This window comes from Portunus trituberculatus, chromosome 38 (assembly GCF_017591435.1).
Source record: "Portunus trituberculatus isolate SZX2019 chromosome 38, ASM1759143v1, whole genome shotgun sequence".
Classification (NCBI taxonomy): domain Eukaryota; kingdom Metazoa; phylum Arthropoda; class Malacostraca; order Decapoda; family Portunidae; genus Portunus; species Portunus trituberculatus.
The window spans coordinates 697501-719224 of NC_059292.1; the positions used below are offsets into that span (position 1 = coordinate 697501).

At 39.9% G+C, this 21724-nt stretch overlaps 2 protein-coding genes and 1 non-coding gene across 3 annotated transcripts in view; 2 read left to right on the forward strand and 1 right to left on the reverse strand.

The window, feature by feature from the left end:
- Positions 1 to 8158, forward strand: part of LOC123514556 (glutamate receptor-like) — a 9218-nt gene extending 1060 nt beyond the window's left edge. Inside the window, exons 3-14 of the mRNA XM_045272496.1 lie at positions 1 to 16; positions 263 to 424; positions 730 to 970; positions 1160 to 1353; positions 1717 to 1824; positions 2314 to 2475; positions 3992 to 4132; positions 5028 to 5182; positions 6010 to 6123; positions 6227 to 6308; positions 6983 to 7084; positions 7717 to 8158. The exon at positions 1 to 16 is cut by the window's left edge and continues 192 nt beyond it. Of these exons, the coding sequence (XP_045128431.1) occupies positions 1 to 16; positions 263 to 424; positions 730 to 970; positions 1160 to 1353; positions 1717 to 1824; positions 2314 to 2475; positions 3992 to 4132; positions 5028 to 5182; positions 6010 to 6123; positions 6227 to 6308; positions 6983 to 7084; positions 7717 to 7836 (1597 nt within the window). The 3' untranslated portion in view covers positions 7837 to 8158. The remainder of the gene's footprint in view (positions 17 to 262; positions 425 to 729; positions 971 to 1159; positions 1354 to 1716; positions 1825 to 2313; positions 2476 to 3991; positions 4133 to 5027; positions 5183 to 6009; positions 6124 to 6226; positions 6309 to 6982; positions 7085 to 7716) is intronic.
- Positions 8159 to 8908: 750 nt separating this feature from the next.
- On the forward strand, positions 8909 to 20181 carry LOC123514557 (ionotropic receptor 21a-like). Its single transcript, XM_045272498.1, has 14 exons — positions 8909 to 8928; positions 9123 to 9296; positions 9597 to 9795; positions 10202 to 10372; positions 10805 to 11042; positions 11347 to 11513; positions 12891 to 12998; positions 13422 to 13586; positions 14978 to 15118; positions 17357 to 17511; positions 18077 to 18190; positions 18780 to 18861; positions 19131 to 19235; positions 19545 to 20181. Exons 1-14 carry the CDS (start codon positions 8909 to 8911, stop codon positions 19734 to 19736), a joined length of 2031 nt encoding a protein of 676 aa, XP_045128433.1. The 3' UTR covers positions 19737 to 20181.
- On the reverse strand, positions 14115 to 14188 carry Trnal-caa. Its single transcript has one exon. It is a non-coding gene; the product is annotated as a tRNA-Leu (tRNA).
- Positions 20182 to 21724: the final 1543 nt, after the last annotated feature.

Consider the following 21724-nt stretch of genomic DNA (forward strand, 5'->3'; position numbering starts at 1 on the left):
CATCTTCGCAGACAAAGTAAGAATGCATCTTTAAGCTGGATTTACATTGTTTGTTTCTTTCTTTTTCTTTCTTTCTTCTTCTTCTTCTTCTTCTTCCTCTTCACTTTGAAAATGAAGATGTTGGCAGATTTGCTTTGCTAACGAATGCATCTGATTATGACGATGATTGTGAAAAATGGCTTGCATTATCTAAGGATTCGTTATGCGGAAGAAGACCTCATTGAGACTCTCTCTCTCTCTCTCTCTCTCTCTCTCTCCACAGGCCAAATCCCTCCGCTCGTTAGTCGAGTCAGCTGATTTCTATTCACAGCTTCATTACCTGGGTCGCTTCATTTTCGTGACGGAGTCTGCCATGGGAGCGCCGCGACTCATCCTTGACAATCCGGTCATGGCGTGGCGGCCTCACGCCCTCGTCATTACAGAGGTTAGGATGATATACGAAAATTTATCTTTGCCATTCCCTTCCGTCCAGGGAGGTATTGCTCTATGCACCTTTGGCAAGCAATAAGGGGAGTTGTGGGGACGGGATGATGAAAGGCACATCCCAGTGAGGGTCATGATCTCTCCAGTCAGTGATTCAAGCTGCATTTAGAGAAATGTGTTAATGAAATCGTGTAAATATGGGATACGTGAATTTTATTAAAGGGGTCAGTGAAAAAAAAAATACATATCACGTGGTCTGTTGAGCCTTACGTACACTAATGGTGTGTGTGTGTGTGTGTGTGTCAGTCTGGGGGAGTCAGGCGGAGTTCGAGCTACGATGTGTGGAGTCACGAGGTGTTTCGGGATGACGTGCCTGAGCGGGTTCATCGGGTGGAAAAGTGGCGGCGTGGCGCTGCGCAGCTCGGCGCCCATCTCTTCCCCAATAAATTAGGAAACTTCCACGGCAACGTACTTCGGGCGGTAACGTTTGAACACGCGCCATCCATCGTGGAGGTGGAGGGCCACTCTGCCGGTCACCATTATGATGGTGAGACCCTGCGGCGAATCATCTGTACGTCCTTAGCCTTGAGAGACATAGGCCAAAGGCTCCAATGATCGCTGAGCACTTAGCTGATGGTTAGATGTTAAAGTAAAGCAGCACTGTTAGTTCACAGTCAGTGCGCTGCCTGTTGATAGAATGATTAATTAGTTCAACAGGTGTTGATTCACTTCTCAGGGATCGACATTCGTCTGCTCCACATTCTGGCCGATGCCCTCAACTTTCGCCTGAAGATCGTGAATCCTTCGGACGGAGGGAAGTGGGGCTCGCCGCTCGACAACGGCAGCTGGACGGGCCTCACCGGTGACCTGACACAGCGCCGCGCACACATGGGCGTCGCCAATCTCTTCATCCACATCCACTACTTGGAGGTTAGTTGCTCTAGCAATAGATTCATAAGACTGACAGCTAGTAGTTATCCTATGGTGAACTATACAGTATCCCTCATTGTCAAACTCGAACTTAAGGTGTTCATAGTCACCATTCCTGCGACAGGCGTTTCTTATCATTCTGTTGCTTCAGCATGATGGTTGAGAGATAAGTGGACGCACCGCACAATGTCTGTATGATTTGGAGTGTGTGTGCAGTAACTTCGTGTGTGTGTGTGTGTGTGTGTGTGTGTGTGTGTACGATTAGAGTGAGAGTCGTTGTTTTATAGATTACCACTTTGATCGCTAAACTATCTGATTTTTTATTACGTACATCGCTCCGCCTCTCCCAACACTCGTCCTCAGGTCGTGGACATGACGGTGCCGTACGACATGGAGTTCGGCTGCTTCATCACTCCTCTACCAGAGCCTCTGCCGCAGTGGGTGGCTCTCTCCTACCCCTTCAGTCTGCAGGTAAGTCGTCAATAGCTGAATCACAAAAAATCGTCACACTGAGCTATATATAGACTTGACTACGAGTTGATATGAAATAGAAGTGACTTATATAGTAAAGATAAACATCGTTGTTGTCCGCGGCAATATCTCATGATCGTTAATAAACTAGAAAATAGATACTTATTGCATTTCTCTGGATTCATTCTTGTGAAGATTTGCAGCTACTGTGCTTTTACTGTCTAAAGTGACCGCACTGACACTGACCATTACAAAGTGAGCTGGTTCAGCGCACCTGCTTCAAATGAAGTTGTTTTATATAACGTTCTTTTAATTTTCTATGTAATGTTCTTTTCTTTTTCATGCGACAATGTACTTGATTTCTCTCGTGATTACAAAGATATCATGAAAATGGAGGTGAAGACAAAATTGTGTGCACCATTCCGTTCCTTTAAGCTACAAATTAAGATTCCAGCAAGCACACAAGCCGGATCTGTTCGGTGCCTATAGGTGTGGATCCTGACGATGGTGTTCCTGCCGGTGGGGACAACGCTCCTTTACGTGGCCTCGGTTGCCGCGCGTTTCCTGCTACACGACGAGACCTGGGATGGCAGCTTTTCGCGCACGGTTTTCTATGCCCTCGGAGTCTTCCTGAGCGTCGGGATGCCTCAGGTGGGTACAGTAGGGCTTCAAGGATTTCAGTTCGGTGTGCTGTGTCATTAGATAACTTAGAAAAAGAAAAGATTATACTCTTTAATGATTGATGATGATAAGACTTAGTGAAAGTAGATATAGACACATTTCATAGGCCTCACGGTTTTTTGCAGCTTCCTTTATTTTCTCGAGTTCTGGGCTCCGCCTCCTAACGTCTCCACAACAGCTGTAACTTTTGTCGATATATATATATATATATATATATATATATATATATATATATATATATATATATATATATATATATATATATATATATATATATATATATATATATATATATATATATATATATATATATATATATATATATATATATATATATATATATATATATATATATATATATATATATATATATATATATATATATATATATATATATATATATATATATATATATATATATATATATATATATATATATATATATATATATATATATATATATATATATATATATATATATATATATATATATATATATATATATATATATATATATATATATATATATATATATATATATATATATATATATATATATATATATATATATATATATATATATATATATATATATATATATATATATATATATATATATATATATATATATATATATATATATATATATATATATATATATATATATATATATATATATATATATATATATATATATATATATATATATATATATATATATATATATATATATATATATATATATATATATATATATATATATATATATATATATATATATATATATATATATATATATATATATATATATATATATATATATATATATATATATATATATATATATATATATATATATATATATATATATATATATATATAGATATATATATATATATATATATATATATATATATATATATATATATATATATATATATATATATATATATATATATATATATATATATATATATATATATATATATACCGAAGAATGTAACGCGATACATTCTTCGGTATATATATATATATATATATATATATATATATATATATATATATATATATATATATATATATATATATATATATATATATATATATATATATATATATACCGAAGAATGTAACGCGCGTTGTACTGAGGGATGGAAGCGTCGCGAGAGTTAGTTAGGAGTCAGCAGAGAAGGGAGTGTCATTCCTGCCAGCCTTTAGAAAGTAGTTATGACGAGTAATTTTTATTCTATATGTTGTATTATTTCCCCACATTAGAAAACAAGACTGATGATGGATACGAAGTAAGTGACAGTCACACCACTCTCTGTTAACTCATGAAATGTACTTTTGATTTTATCCACAAAAATATCATACAGGACATACGAACATACTACATTTGTAAATTCATGTATGATTCCTTTAGTACTTTCATGTCTGTCACCCGGATCGTTCTCTCGTATTAGTAAGCCACTGCCTCCCGATCCAGGTGCCGCGGAGCAATGCCACGCGGGGTTACTTCATCATGTGGGTGTGGTACGGGGTGCTGCTCACTGCTGTGTACCGCTCCTCCCTCACCGCCTTCCTCACCATTCCTCTCACCCAGACGCCAATCGACACGCTACACCAGGTCTTAGGTCACCAGCATCTTGTATTTAGGTGTATTTCAAGAACCATCAGGAACATTTACAGTATGAAGTGGATGCCTGGAATGAAATTATCTAATATAGTTTTATGACGTGACTGCATTCCCCATCACACACACACACACACACACACACACACACACACACACACACACACCGCGTAGTGTAGTGGTTAGCACGCTCGACTCACACTCGAGAGGGTCCGGGTTCGAGTCCCGGAGGCGGCGAGGCAAATGGGCAAGCCTCTTAATGTTTGGCCCCTGTTCGCCTAGCAGTAAATAGGTACGGGATGTAACTCGAGGGGTTGTGGCCTCGCTTTCCCGGTGTGTGGAGTGTGTTGTGGTCTCAGTCCTACCCGAAGATCGGTCTATGAGCTCTAAGCTCGCTCCGTAATGGGGAAGACTGGCTGGGTGACCAGGAGACGACCGAGGTGAATCACACACACACACTCTCTCTCTCTCTCTCTCTCTCTCTCTCTCTCTCTCTCTCTCTCTCTCTCTCTCTGTGCGTGTGTGTGTGTGTGTGCGTGTGTGTGTGTGTGTGTGTGATTCACCTCGGTCTCCTACTGGTCACCCAGCCAGTCTTCTCCATTACGGAGTGAGCTTAGAGCTCATAGACCGATCCTCGGGTAGGACTGAGACCACAACACACTCCACACACTGGGAAAGCGAGGCCACAACTCCTCGAGTTACATCCCGTACCTATTTACTGCTAGGTGATCATTAAGAGGCTTGCCCATTTGCCTCGCCGCGCCGGGATTCGAACCCGGCCCACTACGCGGTGTGTGTGTGTGTGTGTGTGTGTGTATGTGTGTGTGAACTAGCTCCACAATACATGCTTCTCACAAACACGCCTTTAACCAAGCACGAACACTCGCAGCTGGTGTCCTCGTCCCTGCCGGCTTGGGGCGCCACGGGTCTCACCTTCAAGAAGATGCTGGAGGAGAATCCAGACCCGATGGTACAGCAGCTCGCCCTCCGCTACGAGCCAGTGAGCGGCGCCGAAGAGGGGATCCTGCTGACGGCGCAACGGAAGTGAGCACCGCATGATAGCTTGAGGGAGTGTGAGCAGTGACTCGGATTTTTTTTCATTCACTATTCGATTTGTCTTGACTTGTGTGACTTAATTCTCATCCGGACTGTTCGTATGTGTTTCTAAATGTTCTGAATTCTCACCATGCTCGAGTTGTATACATTGAGGAATTTATAATAAGGTAAGAACGTAAGAAAGTCAGAGAGGCTACAAAAAATAATTATCTCTACATGTAGCAATCAACATGAAACATATGTACTGCACCTACTTCTATCCATCATCCAGAACACAGAAAAGTAAGGGAAGCTCCAAAAAGCAACCGGATGTACTGTATATGTAGCTATATGTATGAAACATCTACTTATTTCCATCTATCATCCACATCCATAAATTTGTCTAGTCTTCATAGTATTTGAAAGATTGTGAGTGCTGGGTTACGATTCATTTCATCACCAGAAAGTGTTTGAAATAAAGAACCCTCGATCTAGCTGCACACCTCGTGGTCAGGTGAAAGGAACACTCGCTGCGCATCACAAAGGAGAACTGAAAAAGGACAAAGTGAGGCGATTGGGTACTTCCTCTTCTATACTCTGTTTTTTGTAATGTTATAAGGCTTTAAGTGAGAGATACTGGCTTGATTTATTAACAGAATACATCATCTGTATATACTTTATTCATTTAGACATTTAGCCAGTCAGTCAGTCAGTCTATTTTCCCCGCGTAAGTATAATGTCAGGAGTTGGCTAGCACTCACGTCAATGTGACGAATAAATGCACTACACGTTTAAGTTTCTTCTGCCGTCACGCTCACTGATTGGTGTCTTGCCAGATACGCCATGATGGAGAACCGACAGTTCCTCGAGTACACGATCGCCACTAACTACACTAACAAATACGGCGAAGAGACGCTGCACGTGATGCGGGAGTGCTTCCTTCCCTTCAGGTGCTGAGAGAGAGAGAGAGAGAGAGAGAGAGAGAGAGAGAGAGAGAGAGAGAGAGAGAGAGAGATTTGCTATTAGTCGCTACTGACACCTTTCCTTCTGCAGGATCGGGATGGCCATGCCCAAGAAGGCGCCATATAAACCCAACCTGGACCGAGTGGTGGACCGCGTGGTGGAGGCGGGATTGGTAAGCTGCCGGGAGTGTTCTCAGGGGCAGCTCTACAGTCGCCATTTTCTCGCTTGCTAGCCAACCAATAAAACCATTTGAGTCGTAATCGGGTTCCATATAGTCACTTATGGGTGCTGTATAACAAATAGAAAAAAAAACCCGGTTTATTTATTATACTTATCCATTTATACTTTTTCCAAAGGCCGGACAGGTAATCATGTGTGCCTTCGTGAGTGCTTTTCCTTCCAATGATAGTGTAGAATACTTGCTAAACTATAAGGAGGATCATGAAAGCTCCGGTTACATCTTGATACACCGTCGATAAAACACATTTGAAAACCACAGTATCTTTTACCATAGATTAAAACATACAGTGGCGATCAGACGACGAAATGCTTACAAATATGGACTCTTTTTTTGTGTGTGTGTCACGAGTAGCAGCCTTTCACGTGTCAACAATGGGGTTACTTTCCAAAACGTTGCCTTGTAGCGACTGTACATACATACCTACACTGCTGGACAAGAAAGAACCGCAGGACTTTCCCTTTCTTCTCTTGCCCTCTTGGATGATGACGTGTGTTGTCAGAAGGTGTTTATCTTTTTAAAGGAGGGGATGAGAGAGAGAGAGAGAGAGAGAGAGAGTATACTTCCTTACCTTTTTATGCATATTTTTCATTCATCTATTTTCTTAGGTTCGGAAGTGGTTCAGCGACATTCTCTTTAGTAGTAGGAAGCGCGGCACGGCAGGCAACGAGGAGAGCCGCGGCGGGGCCCTCACTGTCGATAACCTGCAGGTGAGTGTTCTCCTTGGCGTCTCTATCCCTGCCTGGCCAATAGCGTCTCTCTTGCATAGGGACTCACTAACACAAGACAAGGTCTAACTCTTGTCCTCAAGTAGACCAGTTCTAGTCACCTCTTTTCGTTTGCTAGCTACCCAACAAAACCTATTTAACCTTCCTATTTGATCTTTAGCGTTTATCAACATAGGAAGCGCTTTGGTTTGGAAGCTTACGAAAAGATTATATTACTGGCACAGAAAGCGGCATAGGAAACGAGTAAACAAACGCTCCCGACTTGTGCACGGTCCTGTTCACACACCTGCTTACCTGGACACACACACACACACACACACACACACACACACACACATGAAATCACACCAAGTAATTCTTTATGATAACTTCTTGGGAGGATTAGCACCTTTTTAAGATTTTTGTTGCCCTTGCACACACACACACACACAAAAAAAAAAAAAAAAAATCGATTAGGGAACTCACCAATTGCACTATAAAACCAACACTTTCCAGAAACTTTCCGAACCAAGCACTGGCGCTCTTAATAGCCATGTTATCTATATATTTTAACTATCATATTTGTCTAACCTTGAAATTATGCCTGACATGCATCGTCGTTACCGTGACCCCAGGGTGCGTGGCTGCTGCTGGGCGCCGGCTGGGTCGTGTCGGGGGCAGCCATTGTGTTGGAGCTGCTATTCGCTTCCTCAAGACAACAGCCCCGTACTGGTCTACACTCGGCCACGGCATGAACTCAGAATCAAAGGAAGACTATGAAAAAGAAGCAAAAAAAAAAAAAAAAAAAAAACATCGGCATCTAAAATTTGGGTGAACAAAGCTTTTAGTTATGAGGAAAAAAAATCTGAAAAGGTTTAGCACACTACCATGACGCTGTTGAAATTTGTAAGAGCATCTATTTGTTTTGGTGTTAGATTTAAAATGATGAGGTAGAACTGAAAACTATTGTGTTAGCTGCGACGAAACGTGGTTTGTTTATTAATTTCTTATGTTCAGTCTTTCAATGGAGCAGAATTTATAGTTTTTCTTTTATTTATTCATCTACTTTTTTTCTGAATGGAGAGAGAGAGTTAGTGTATTGTTGTGTTGTCTTCACAGTAAAACAAACTCAAATATACGGTTGTCTGACATTCAGCGTCCCATTCTCTGTCTGTTTGTAATAATATATTTCATTTCCATCATATATCAATCATACTTCATGAGTGAATAGTTCTATTCACGTATGCCTTTTGATATAACAGGAAAACATCCCTCTGGCTAGCCACCAATGGCCCACAGACAGTGCTTATTTTTTTTTCCAGCAGATTAATAATGATAATAATAATAATAATGATGATAATAATAATAATAACAATGATGATAATAATAATAATAATAATAATAATAATAATAATAATAATAATAATAATAATAATAATAATAATAATAATAATAGTAATAATAATGATAATAATAATAATAATGATAATAATAATGATAATAATAATACTAATAATAAAGAGTTGCCTATCCTACTATCATAATATTTTTCGACGAGACGCAGAGAACACATTGATAGGTTAGGGTAAGAGGAAGTCTATGGTAAACGTTCCGCACTCGCCTCAGTGGGCCGGGAACCATTAAATCAATGGTAAGTGCAGTGCGTCACGGTAATGTCACTGTACTGAATAAGTAAACCAACTACCAGACACAGGTTCAGATAATTTGTGAGGGTGATGCAAGGAAGGGTCACGATGGAGGCGAGGCTGCTTTGTGAGTACATAAAAGGGGAAGGACAGGCGTGTGGCAGCAGTGATGTGGAACACGATGAAGGTGCCGCTGGAAATGTAAGTCTACCCAATGGCTGTCTACTAGACATGACCATGAATTGCTACTCATTTTCCCTTGAAAGTGGAAGAATATTGTAATATATCCATTAATTGTACCAGCAATTTCTTAATTATCATCTCACAACACAGCGTTTCAAACAAATGTGCAGTGCATCTTCCACCCTGCCCGTTATGTCTTGTCTTGCCTTCAGATGGCTGCAGTCACTGTTTGTGATGAGCTGCGTGAGGCGCGGTGCTATGAGGAACCCCTTGTCAGTTCAAGGAATGGAAGCCAGCCAGTCCACGAGACCTGTCAGCAACTTGTTATTGGAAAGCGTTCACGACTCGCCTCAGCTCACTCAGCTTCTGCAGCACATCGTAGAGAAGTTAGTTTCACACAAGTGGAATTTAAGATATAGGAAAACGAAGCAGTACTTGATTCAACCAGTGTTTTCCAGCATGACTGACTTCACGCACCTGCTTCACCATTGATTTCACATTGCATCACAGTGTAGTGTATCTTCATAATTCTATCTGAGTGATTAATAACCTAGTTTTTAACATTTTTCATCATAAGAGTCCATCTATCAGCTTACTTTCGCTTGCCTAAAAGGCGAATTGCCACATTAACACTCGTACTGATAGTCACAATTAACCATTAGCTGCTCAATAAAAACTCTTTCCAGCTTTTTGAAGGATTGTGACCTTTGGCTGCTTTATCCGCCTGGTGAGACTCTGGTGATCCTACTTGCTGCTAACCTCCAGCTGCAGGAACGACCAATTCGCACTGTGGCCCTAGAGACGTCTGAAGAAGGCGTAGAAGTGCCTGAGTTGACGATAACTTCTGCGCCTGCCTGCTCTGCCTACATCATCTTTGGATACAGCGTAAATATTCGCTTTTGTTTGTTCAACTTTTATTTATTTATTTTTTTCGATAGTGGCGAAGTTATAAAAAATCAGAAGGCATTGAGAAACACTAAATGTAAGTTTCTTAGTAATGATAGAAAAAGCGTATAATAAAAAGAAATGGCAACGAAGCATTCTTTTGATTTCCGAGGTAAGCTAATACCCCGTGCCCTCACGGAATGGTAACTGCAGAAGGTTGAAACAATAAAGGAAAACATGATTATCCACAAATTTCAAGTAAATACTAAGAAAGAAATTGCTGCTACACCTCCGTCGCTCTGATATGCTGCATACATCGGGAGAGAGGAGTATATCTTTAGCGATGATAAGAAAAATCATGTCTCTCCGTCATCTCTCTCCTTCTTTTCTATGATGTTTTCCTCAGGGTGAGTTCCTCCGCTCGCTGGTGGAGTCATCTGGGTTCGAGTCACAGCTTCACTACCTGGGTCGCTTCATCTTCGTGACGGGAACAGCAGCAGGGGCGGCGCGGCTCATCCTCGACAACCCGGTCATGGCATGGCGACCTCACGCCCTCGTCATTAAAGAATTTCAAGAAGTAAGGTTTATTCTCATTAGTATGGACGTAATGATAGTTGCTGTTATTATCATTATTATCATTCTTCTTCTTCTTCTTCTTCTTCTTCTTATTATTATTATTATTATTATTATTATTATTATTATTATTATTATTATTATTATTATTATTATTATTATTATTATTATTATTATTATTATTATTATTATTATTAGTAGTAGTAGTAGTAGTAGTAGTAGTAGTAGTAGTAGTAGTAGTAGTTTCATCATTACTGCATTCCTTTTTACCATGGTTATCTAAAGTGATCGAATTTAATATTTGGACGAGCACGTGACCTTCATTTACATATAAGAGAGACAATGAGGCAGCAAAAGAGTACGACAAAACCCCCTACTGAGAGTTCCAAAAAATGTTAAAAAGGATCATTGAACAGCCACACACTGCTCACAACAGGCGAGCGGCGTGAGCTATGAGGTGTGGAGTCACGAGGTGTTCCGGGGAGACGTGGAGGAGAGGGTGCGTGTGGTGGAGAGGTGGCGTCAGGGCGAGGCTCAGTGGGGCGTCGACCTCTTCCCGGACAAACTGAGTGATTTCGGAGGTAATGAGTTGCGGGCGCTCACCTTCCACTATCCGCCATCCATCGTAGAGTCCAACAAGGCCGCAGAGGGGACGCAGACGCAGCGGTTCGATGGTAAGCTGCTTGTTTTTGTGACTGGACACACACACACTCTCTCTCTCTCTCTCTCTCTCTCTCTCTCTCTCTCTCTCTCTGCTGCTTTTTTTTATTTGTTTGTTTGTTTATATCTGCTTTTTTTGTTTGCTCTCTCTCTCTCTCTCTCTCTCTCTCTCTCTCTCTCTCTCTCTCTCTCTCTCTCTCTCTCTCTCTCTCTCTCTCTCTCTCTCTCTCTCTTACACACACACACACACACACACATCAAGGTAAAAAGAAAAGCTTCCATCCACAGTTATCGTACTATATCTCTACATTACTGCAGGTGTGGAGATCCGCTTGATGCAGACGGTGGCAGAGGTTCTCAACTTCCGACTGCATCTGGCCAATCCCTCGGACGGTCGCATGTGGTACGGTATCTTCGACGACCTGCAGCACCGCCGAGCCTTCATGGGCGCTGCTAACTTCTTCGTCACCACCAGTGCGCTTCAGGTGCCTCGCTGTTCCTACCACGCTGAGCTACATGCCGAATTGACCTTAGATACAAGGCGTCTCATTGCTGTAGTTGTATGGTCTTGTATGTTTTTTTTTTTTTTTTATTAATATTCAGAGTGCGATTGTTATTTGTTTGGTGAAAAAAAGAGAGAGTATAGATACTTATTTACTTATTTATTTATTTATTTATTTATTTATTCATTTAGAGATTTCTGTGTGTTACATGTCAAACAGATCTTATATATCAACTGATTCATTGTTGTGGTTGTGGTTGTGGCTTTACTATTAACAAACATTCAGACTAAGTGTGGTAAATTATTCGTTTGGACACAGAAAGAGAGAATAAGAGATATGTTTTATTCATTTATTTATTTATCTATTTTTTAGACATCTTGAGTTAGTTGCCAAACAAATCTCAAATGTCAGCTGTTTCATTGCTGTGGTTGTATGTTCGTTTCCTTGTTAACATTCAGAGTAGTGTGCTAAATTATTTGTTTGGACAGAGAAAGGGAGAATAGGAGATAGATTTTGTTCATTTATTTATTTTTTTTTTAGACCTTCCTTTGCCTTACATGTCAAACAGATCTCATATATTAACTTTCAGCTGTGGTAGTATGCTCGTGGTTTTTAATGTTATCTTTTACGAACATTCATACTGATGTGGTGGTGGTGGTGGTGGTGGGTAGGATAATGGACCATATTCTGAAACACTCCTGCGCTGCACCCACACCACTGTCAAAGTTCTAGTTGAAGTGACACCTGTTCTCGACCCCTTCAGTACCATGACGCGTTTTCATATTCATTCTGGTTACTATTTCGTGATTTTATACAGCTTCAGGAACTTATGTGAGATGATTAGAATAACGAAGACTGTGGCCATTAATCATCTATCCTCCATAGACCCTTTCTAAAGTCAATAAAATGGTCTAGTCATACACAAATTTCAAGGTAAAAATGTGTCCCAGTACTGAAGGGGTTAAAAGTGTTTTATGAATCTAATGACATTAACAAATTTTCTACATTATTAACAGTAGAAAGTCCAGGAAATTTCAATTGTGTTTATTTTCTCTTTTTTTATGGTTCTAGTGAGATTAACAATATTTCTTCATTATAAACAGAAAAAAAACCCTTGAGAACCTATTTTTGAGTGTTTTTTTCATGGTTCTAGTGATAGATTAACAAGATTTCTAGATTATTAACAACAACAAGAAAAAAACACTCGAGAATCTGGTTTAATATCCGTGTGACATCTGAAAATAGTCATGGTGAGAGAGGAAAGCGTTGCTGAATACAAGCCGGTGATGAAAGAGGTCAGGAGTGGGAGATGGAGGTGAGGGGAAGACAGACTGATATGGTGGTGTTGTGATGGTGCAGGTGGTGGACATGACGGTACAGCATGACGTGGAGCCTGGTTGTTTCATCACGCCGCTTCCCGCCCCGCTGCCACGCCTCGTCGCCCTCGTCTATCCATTCACTCCCACGGTTAGTTGGTTGATCGGTTGGTAATAATCCCTCCTTCCCTCCTCCTTTCCTTCACATAGTTTATTTTCTCTATCCATTTATCAGTCAAGAGAAAAAACTATTTCCCTTTAACCCCGTCAGTATTGTGACATGCTTTCATATTCATTCTCCTTGCTATTTGGCCATTTTATACAGCTTCAGAAACTTATGTCGGGACTAAATAGTAAAGACTCTGTACACTAATCTTCTGACCTCCATAGACCCTTCCTAATGTAAGTAAAATCGTCTAATCAGTCACATAAAAAATAACTCAAGGTAAAAACGCGTCTCAGTACTGAAGGGGTTAAAAGTACTACAGTACCGTGTTATGTTACTACCGGTAGCATGCACGCATCAACACCCACATGTCATCCTAAAAGGTGTGTGTGTGTGCGGTGATTGCAGGTGTGGTTGGTGACGGTTGCCTCGCTGGTGTGCGGCACGCTGTTGCTGTTCGGTGTGTCCCTGGCGGCGTACCACTTGTCACGCCGCCACCAACGGAAGCCCATCACCTACGCAGACTCCCTCTTGTATGGCGCGGGAATATTCGTCGCCGTTGGCATGCCGAATGTGGTGTGTGTGTGTGTGTGTGTGTGTGTGTGTGTGTGTGTGTGTGTGTGTGTGTGTGTTGACGTTTCTATTTAATGGTTTACTTATTGATGCATTAATTTATTCGTCTGTTATCTATTTATCTCTCTACTACTAATGAATTCCCGAGTTCAATGAAATAATTTTGTGCAGGTTTAGAATAGAAAAGGAAAATTTTCCATTCTTTTAGGTCAAATGTGGATTGAATTTTGTATTAATTTATCTATTCCTTTTTTTTTTTTTTTTGTGTGTGTGTGTGTGTGTGTGTGTGAGTGTGTTTGTATGTGTGTGTTTCACTGTTTGATCTGCTGCAGTCTCTGACGAGACAACCAGACGTTACCCTACGGAATGAGCTCAGAGCTCATTATTTCCGATCTTCGGATAGGCCTGAGACCAGGCACACACCACACACCGGGACAACAAGGCCACAACTCCTCGATTTACATCCCGTACCTACTCACTGCTAGGTGAACAGGGGCTACACGTGAAAGGAGACACACCCAAATATCTCCACCCGGCCGGGGAATCGAACCCCGGTCGTCTGGCTTTTGAAGCCAGCGCTCTAACCACTGAGCTACCGGGCGTGAGTGAGTGTGTGTGTGTGTGTGTGTGTGTGTGAGATTCTACACCCTTTATATGTGTGTTAGTGACTTCATTTATCGCGATAATGAGAGAAGAACACAGCTTTGACCACCATTTATGCTGTGTAACTCGCGGCAATTGGTGTTACTTACTTGTTACTTGGGGTGTTAGTTCAAGGCTCTGCTCCACTGCGAGGCAGCGCTCAGCAGAGCCTCTCTCAAAAGTAACTAGCATCTATAATTGTCTTTGATTTCTATGCCGTTAAAATCATAAACTTCCTTGAACAAATATGTCTTCAATTTCTTTTTGAAGATATTGATCCTGGCACAACCTTTAATATCACTTGGCAGTTTATTGTAAATCCTTGGTGCGCATCTTGCAAATGCTCGACATCCCATGTCAAGGTTATACTCGTATCTTGGCTCATGTAGTCTGTATGGGTCTGCATCGTGTCTCAACTCCATCGTAGTGTCATGGTGGAATGTTTTCAGTAAGTGCCTCAAGTACTCAGGTTTTCCAGACTGTAATGCCTGATGAGTCATAACACTAATCTTGTATTCAATTCGTGGTTTAATTGGCAGCCAATGCAGATCTATCAATACAGGTGTTATCCTCTCACGAGGAGAGACGCCTGTAATCAGTCTGGCAGCTCTGTTCATGACAAGCTGTAAGTCTTTTAAGAGATACTTAGGCAGTCCATAATACAGAGAATTGCAGTAATCCAGTTTGCTTATCACATGATTATGATCACATTGGTGCAAATTTTATGAGGTGGCTGCATCTCTCTCCAGGTGCCGCGGAGCAATGCCACGCGGGGTTACTTCATCATGTGGGTGTGGTACGGGGTGCTGCTCACCGCTGTGTACCGCTCCTCCCTCACCGCCTTCCTCACCATCCCTCTCGCCCAGACGCCCATCGACACGCTACACCAGGTCTCAGGTCACCAGCATCTTGAGTTTGGTGCATTTCTTCTGTACAATCTTTGGGTTGTAATAACAAGGCTTTACCGTTCCAGTCAGGTCTTTCTGATTGCATAACAGCAAAGGCGATACGATGATATGGGTAATGTTTTGTATATGGTGATGCCGCGTGCTGGTTTACTGACTTAATTCTTGTTGCTATATCTTTATTAATCTCACCTTCCTGTTGTATTCTTATGCCTGTGATGACCGATTTCTATATAACAAACTAATGTACTCAGGAAAGGGGTAGATGATAGGTGATAGGTTGTATAGGTGTTTCATTTAGGCGCTGCCATGTACTACATGTTGGCCTAATGATTTCTTATAGCAGTCCTCATTTACTTATCCTCTTATTCTTTTTTTTTATTATTAATTTGGTATCGATTTTTGGCCGATTCCGATACTGATACCGATACCACCTAATTGGGCCGATACCGATATTACTACCGATACCGATACCACCGATACCGATACTACTACTTATAGTGATTACTGCACTGGACACCAGGATGAGTTGGTGGACGGCGAGCGTTATCAGATGGGAGGCTTTGTTTTGGGGGATGCTGAAAGTTCTTCTGAGAACGTTTATGAAATAGGAGCAATTCTAGAGGATTTTTGAAGCCATTTGCAAAGGTAAATTACTCAGTAATTGGAATGAATATCTTCTCAGTCTTCTGATTCTTGTCAGTTATTTTAAATTCTTACTTCTTACTCCTTCAGCGACCATTTGGTCTTGTGCATTTTCATTATTAATTTTATTGACGATATTTTGGCGATCAAAAATATTTTTTATATTATTAAAATTGTAAAACACACAAAAAATATTAGCAAAAGAAACTCATTTTGTTGTGTGTGTTTCTCTTTAATTAAATCTGACATCCTTCACCTAATCTTTTGAATTAAATAGAAAAAAGTTTAGTTTATTCTAAATTTCTAGTGTATTGCTATGATCTTGAATAATTAATATGCAACAAATTATACACAATGCACATGATTACAAAACAGAATCGTTACTTTCTTAGTTATGGAATTTTTACATCCTTAGGTTAACACAAATAACTCAAAATTAAACTTGCATTAAATTATTGTCCGGTATTCGGTCGCGTCATAGCTGTTATGTTTAATCTTCAGTCCGTGCGTTTTCAACCAACAGCGAACATTGTCCAGTGCTTACCACTGGTTTTTTATACATTTGTATTCTCACGATGCTTAATATAAAATGCCTCCTAAACCTAGTAAACCAGTGAATAATAATATTCCATAAGCTAACTAATACGAAAATTAGAAAATTGTACATATATATATATATATATATAGATATATATATATATATATATATATATATATATATATATATATATATATATATATATATATATATATATATATATATATATATATATATATATATATATATATATATATATATATATATATATATATATATATATATATATATATATATATATATATATATATATATAATCATTTTGTTGGATTCTCAATATCTGAAGTTTGACATTCTTAGATTATAGTTAAAAAACATAAGCTTTTCACCTGTGTGAACTTTATATGAGTGGAGGAGCAGCGTCTGACTGAGAGACAGTGAGAATGCGTGGTGACTCATGACCGACCGTGTGACAGGATGCCGGAGTTCAGCCTATACGCGTTTCATACACGTCCAATTTAGAGGTTGTGGCTTATTACCACAGAAAACAGTATTCTATGACATACGGTAATCACCACAGAAACTTAATACGCCTTATTATATTAATTTGGTATCATCAATATCTTATATCGAATATATCACTAAGTTGTAAATTCCTTTTAGGTATCGGAAGTATCGGCATAAAATAAGCCGATACCGATACCCCAAAAATGGGCCGATACCGCCGATTCCGATACCGATACCGTTGCATCGGTACATCTCTAGTACTATTGCCATGTTTCTCTCATTTAATCACTCGATACAATGACTAACACTCACCTAACAATGAAGATTTGAAGTATACAAACACAACACTTAAGACTTAAGAGACAAAACAACACGCTAATAACTTCTCACCTTGCTGATTCCCCGCCGCCAATCAACTGGGGGAACTAACACACATCTAATAATCAAGGCGAAGTAGTAAATAAACACAACCCTAAGAGACAAAACAACACGCTATTAACTCGCCTCCTTGCTGTTTCTCCGCCGCCACTCAGCTGGAGGCCTCGGACATCCCAGCGGTGGGGTCCGTGGGTATCAATTTCTTGAGGCAGCTTGAGGCGAGCAGCGACCCAGTGGTGCGCCGCCTGGCCAACCGCTACCAGGCCGTCAGCACTCCCGAGGAAGGACTTGTGCTCACCGCCAAGAGGAAGTGAGCTACTGTTATACACGTTGTTGTTGTTGTTGGTGGTGGTGGTGGTGTTTAAGGTGGTGTAATTACGCCGCTTCCTTCTCTTTCACCTTCTCCATCCTTAGCTTAATCCTTCTTTTTCCTCTTCTTATTTTTCTCGTTCTTGTTTTTTTTTCTTTTTTCTTGTTCTCTTCCCCTCCTCCTCCTTCCTCTTCTCCTCCTCCTCCTCCTCCTCCTCCTCCTCCTCCTCCTCCTCCTCCTCCTCCTCCTCCTCCTCCTCGTCCTTATGGATTTACAACTTTACAATCACAAAACTTTACGCCTCATAGTTCACAACCTGACACATTTTCCCATCATTACACACGAGTTTCAAGCAGCGCCCGCTATCTGCACCTGCTCGGGCACTGACATCTAAGTTTGTTTTGTCGTTTTTGGTATACCTTTGGCCAAATTTCTCCTCTTACGCAAAAAAAACAAAAACAAAATAACACACACACAAGAAAGAATACATGCGCCCTCGTTTCGACCTCAACCAATACAACCTATTCCACTCAACTATACCCCCTTCCCCTCCATTCATATATAGGTACGCCCTCATGGAGAACCGCCTCTTCCTTGACCACGCCATCGCCGCCAACTTCACCAACAGGCTGGGCGAGGAGACGCTGCACGTAATGAGGGAGTGTTTTCAGGCTTACAGGTAAGTATTAGGTTACGTTAGTTTAGGTTAGGCAACAGCTAGGTTCGTTTCCCTTCAGTACCAGACGCGTTTTCATATTAATTTTGGTTACTATTTGGTGATTTCACACAGGTTCAGAAACTCATGTGAGGGACTGAAATAGTAAAGATTGGTCATTAATCTTCTGACCTCCATAGACCCTTCTTAATGTCAATGAAATGGTCTAATCGTACATAAATCTCAAGGTAAAAATGTATTCCAGTAGTGAAGGGGTTAAACATTTTTTTTTTCTAAGGTGGGTTCTCAAGGGTGTTTTTCTCCATAATATTTTGTTAAATCATCATTTCGCGTTACCTTTACCTTGCAGTGGTGTTTTCAGGCTTGTACAGGTGCGTGGGAGTTTTAACTGTGTTTTTTAAAGATTTTTGTTCTCCGATCACTAATTCCTAAGGCCACGAGAATTGTCTTCATGAGTGATTTGTCCCTGCTGAGAGTTGCCTATAATGTATACGTTAGTGATCAGCAAAGAAGACGGTACAGAATAATCCCATAGAAAATTATGCGCTCTCTCTCTCTCTCTCTCTCTCTCTCTCTCTCTCTCTCTTCTCAGGATCGCATTAGTGATGCCAAAAAAATCCCCCTACAAGCCTAACTTCGATGCCGTGGTGGTACAGGTAGTGGAGGCTGGTCTGGTGAGTCGAGGTCTGGCAGTGGCACCTCCTTTGTCCTATTGAATTATAGTACCTCAAGAAATCTCGCGGTATGGTGCGAAAAAAAAGAAGTACAAAGAATAATGAGTAAATAGATTATCAAATGAGTAAGTAAAAACATCACATCTATAAATAACTAAAACTCAAGCGATGGTCAGTTATTGATAGGTTTTACTTGAAAGATTCAGTACAATAAATGATGCTTCCTTGTTTGTTTTCTTCCAAAAACATATCAATCTTTACTCATGCAGATCAGACACTGGAACGAGGACATCCTGCGCAGGAGCCGCCGGGTGAGCACTGAAGAGCCTGAAGACGCCGACAACGAGCGTCAGTTTACCGTGGACGATTTGCAGGTGCCGGCAATAAGGGGAAGGAGTGTGGAAGGTGTTACTGTTTGCATTCTGGGTGTATTAAGAAGCCGAACACATATTACATAAAAGACACTGTTGAGTACTCCGTGGATCCCTAATGTGGAGATAAGCGACATTAGGTTACATAAGTTAATATCGATATATTCCTTCATTCAGTGTAGAGCGCTTCATTAAAGTTATTTTGCTAACTAACCTACTTCCTAACAAAAAAAAAAAAAAAAAAAAAAAAATAGTACCGTCTCTCTACATCTTATGCTCAGTGTGAATAAGATAGTGACTCTAATCTCACAGGGAGCGTGGCTAATCCTTGCTCTGGGTTACTTAACCGCCCTTACTGCTTTCCTGGTGGAGCTCGCCATCTGCCAATCTCACTCGCCTCGACTCGCGGGTCACCGAACCAAGATAGACAGCCAGCGTTCGTCAGATCACAATAATTTCCGCAGCACCACTCACGCTGGTTCAGGAATATGTGTGTGCTGTTAGAATACTACTTCGCAGATGAAATGATGCAACACAAGCTTGAAGACTCTCTTGTTTACGTGATTCATTGACATTTTTGATAGTTTACTAGCTGTAACAGTGGCCCAGGCGCTACAGCATTACTGGACATATGTATTCTGAAACACTTTGGGCTTTCTTAAGAATTATTCAAGAAGGCCACATTAATAAGTAGTTCGGTATCATGGACGTGTTTCTTTTTATCCCGATTAAAAAAATAAAGAAGAAAAACCTCCACTTAATTAAGCTGTTGTATACGTTTAGCAATTCAAGAAAGGTAACATGCCAAAAAGTTTAATAATATGATCCTTGGTGTTTAGTCTAGAAATATAAGTTTAATTCTTTGCGTGTAGTGAACAATAATGATAATGGGAAGGATGTGATGATGATGATGATGACAATGACATTGACGATGATGACAATGACTATGATAATGACGATAATGATGAATTTCATGATACTACTACTACTACTATTACTACTACTGCTACTACTTCTAGTATCATTACTACTATTACTACTACTACTACTACTACTACTACTACTACTACTACTACTACTACTACTACTTCTACTACTACTACTACTACTACTACTAATAATAATAATAATAATAATGATAATAATAATAATAATAATAATAACAATACTAGTATTGTAAATTCTATAACCCTCACTCACTTGATACACACACACACACACACACACACACACGGCCCGGTAGCTCAGTGGTTAGAGCTAAACCAGACGACCGGGGTTCGATTCCCCGGCCGGGTGGAGATATTTGGGTGTGTCTCCTTTCACGTGTAGCCCCTGTTCACCTAGCAGTGAGTAGGTACGGGATATAAATCGAGGAGTTTTGACCTTGTTGTCCCGGTGTGTGGTGTGTGCCTGGTCTCAGGCCTATCCGAAGATCGGAAATAATGAGCTCTGAGCTCGCTCCGTAGGGTAACGTCTGGCTGACTCGTCAGAGACTGCAGCAGATCAAACAGTGAATTACACACACACACACACACACACACACACATTCAGTCAGATGTGTATATATATATATATATATATATATATATATATATATATATATATATATATATATATATATATATATATATATATATATATATATATATATATATATATATACCTAATTTCTGAGAACTTTCCTCCCACTCATTCATGCAGATAGATAGATACTAACAGCGATCATCAGTACATGTTTAACACAATGTGATAAACATAAATTTAATAGGACATATATTATATACCTGCCCTGGGCTGAATATGCAAGAGAAATGTGATGAAATTAAGACTTTGGGATGAAGAGACTTCAAGAGAGATATATTGATGAGAGCAGAAAGAGAAAGGTTAGAGAGAAATGGGGTTGCTCTCCTGCGAGACGTTATTTATGATAATAAGCTGAGCGCATTGTATGTTTAATGAAACAGTAACCACACCATAAATACATAGTTTGATCCAGTACTTCCTGATTACTTTATCCAATCCATATCTTATATATAAAGTCCTTTGCAGCGTTCATGGGCATGCAGATGATAGTGCGTTTGGCATTTCATTGAATCTACTTTCACTTCAGTGGATTTGGACCACACACGTACGCTCATACATACTTCATGCTACAGAAAAGTGTTCCGTTCAAAATCCTGATATCCTGAACAGTCACGTCATATCAATGTCACCTGTACATTCGCGTTTATTCAATAAACCAGTGTATAATTTAAGTCCAATATGAAAGTTTTCATAATTTTGTTTAATATGAACAACTTTCCTTTGTGCAATTTGGTTAAATTCTTCCTTGTTTATCATTACTGTCTTGTGTTTTCCTCTTGCGATTCGATTTGTACCCTCTGGTCATAACATTGGCGATATAAATATAACTAAGTCTTTTAAGTATAAAATAACTATATATTAAAATTTTAATTATATATTTGATTATTCATTTAACATATAATGTGCCT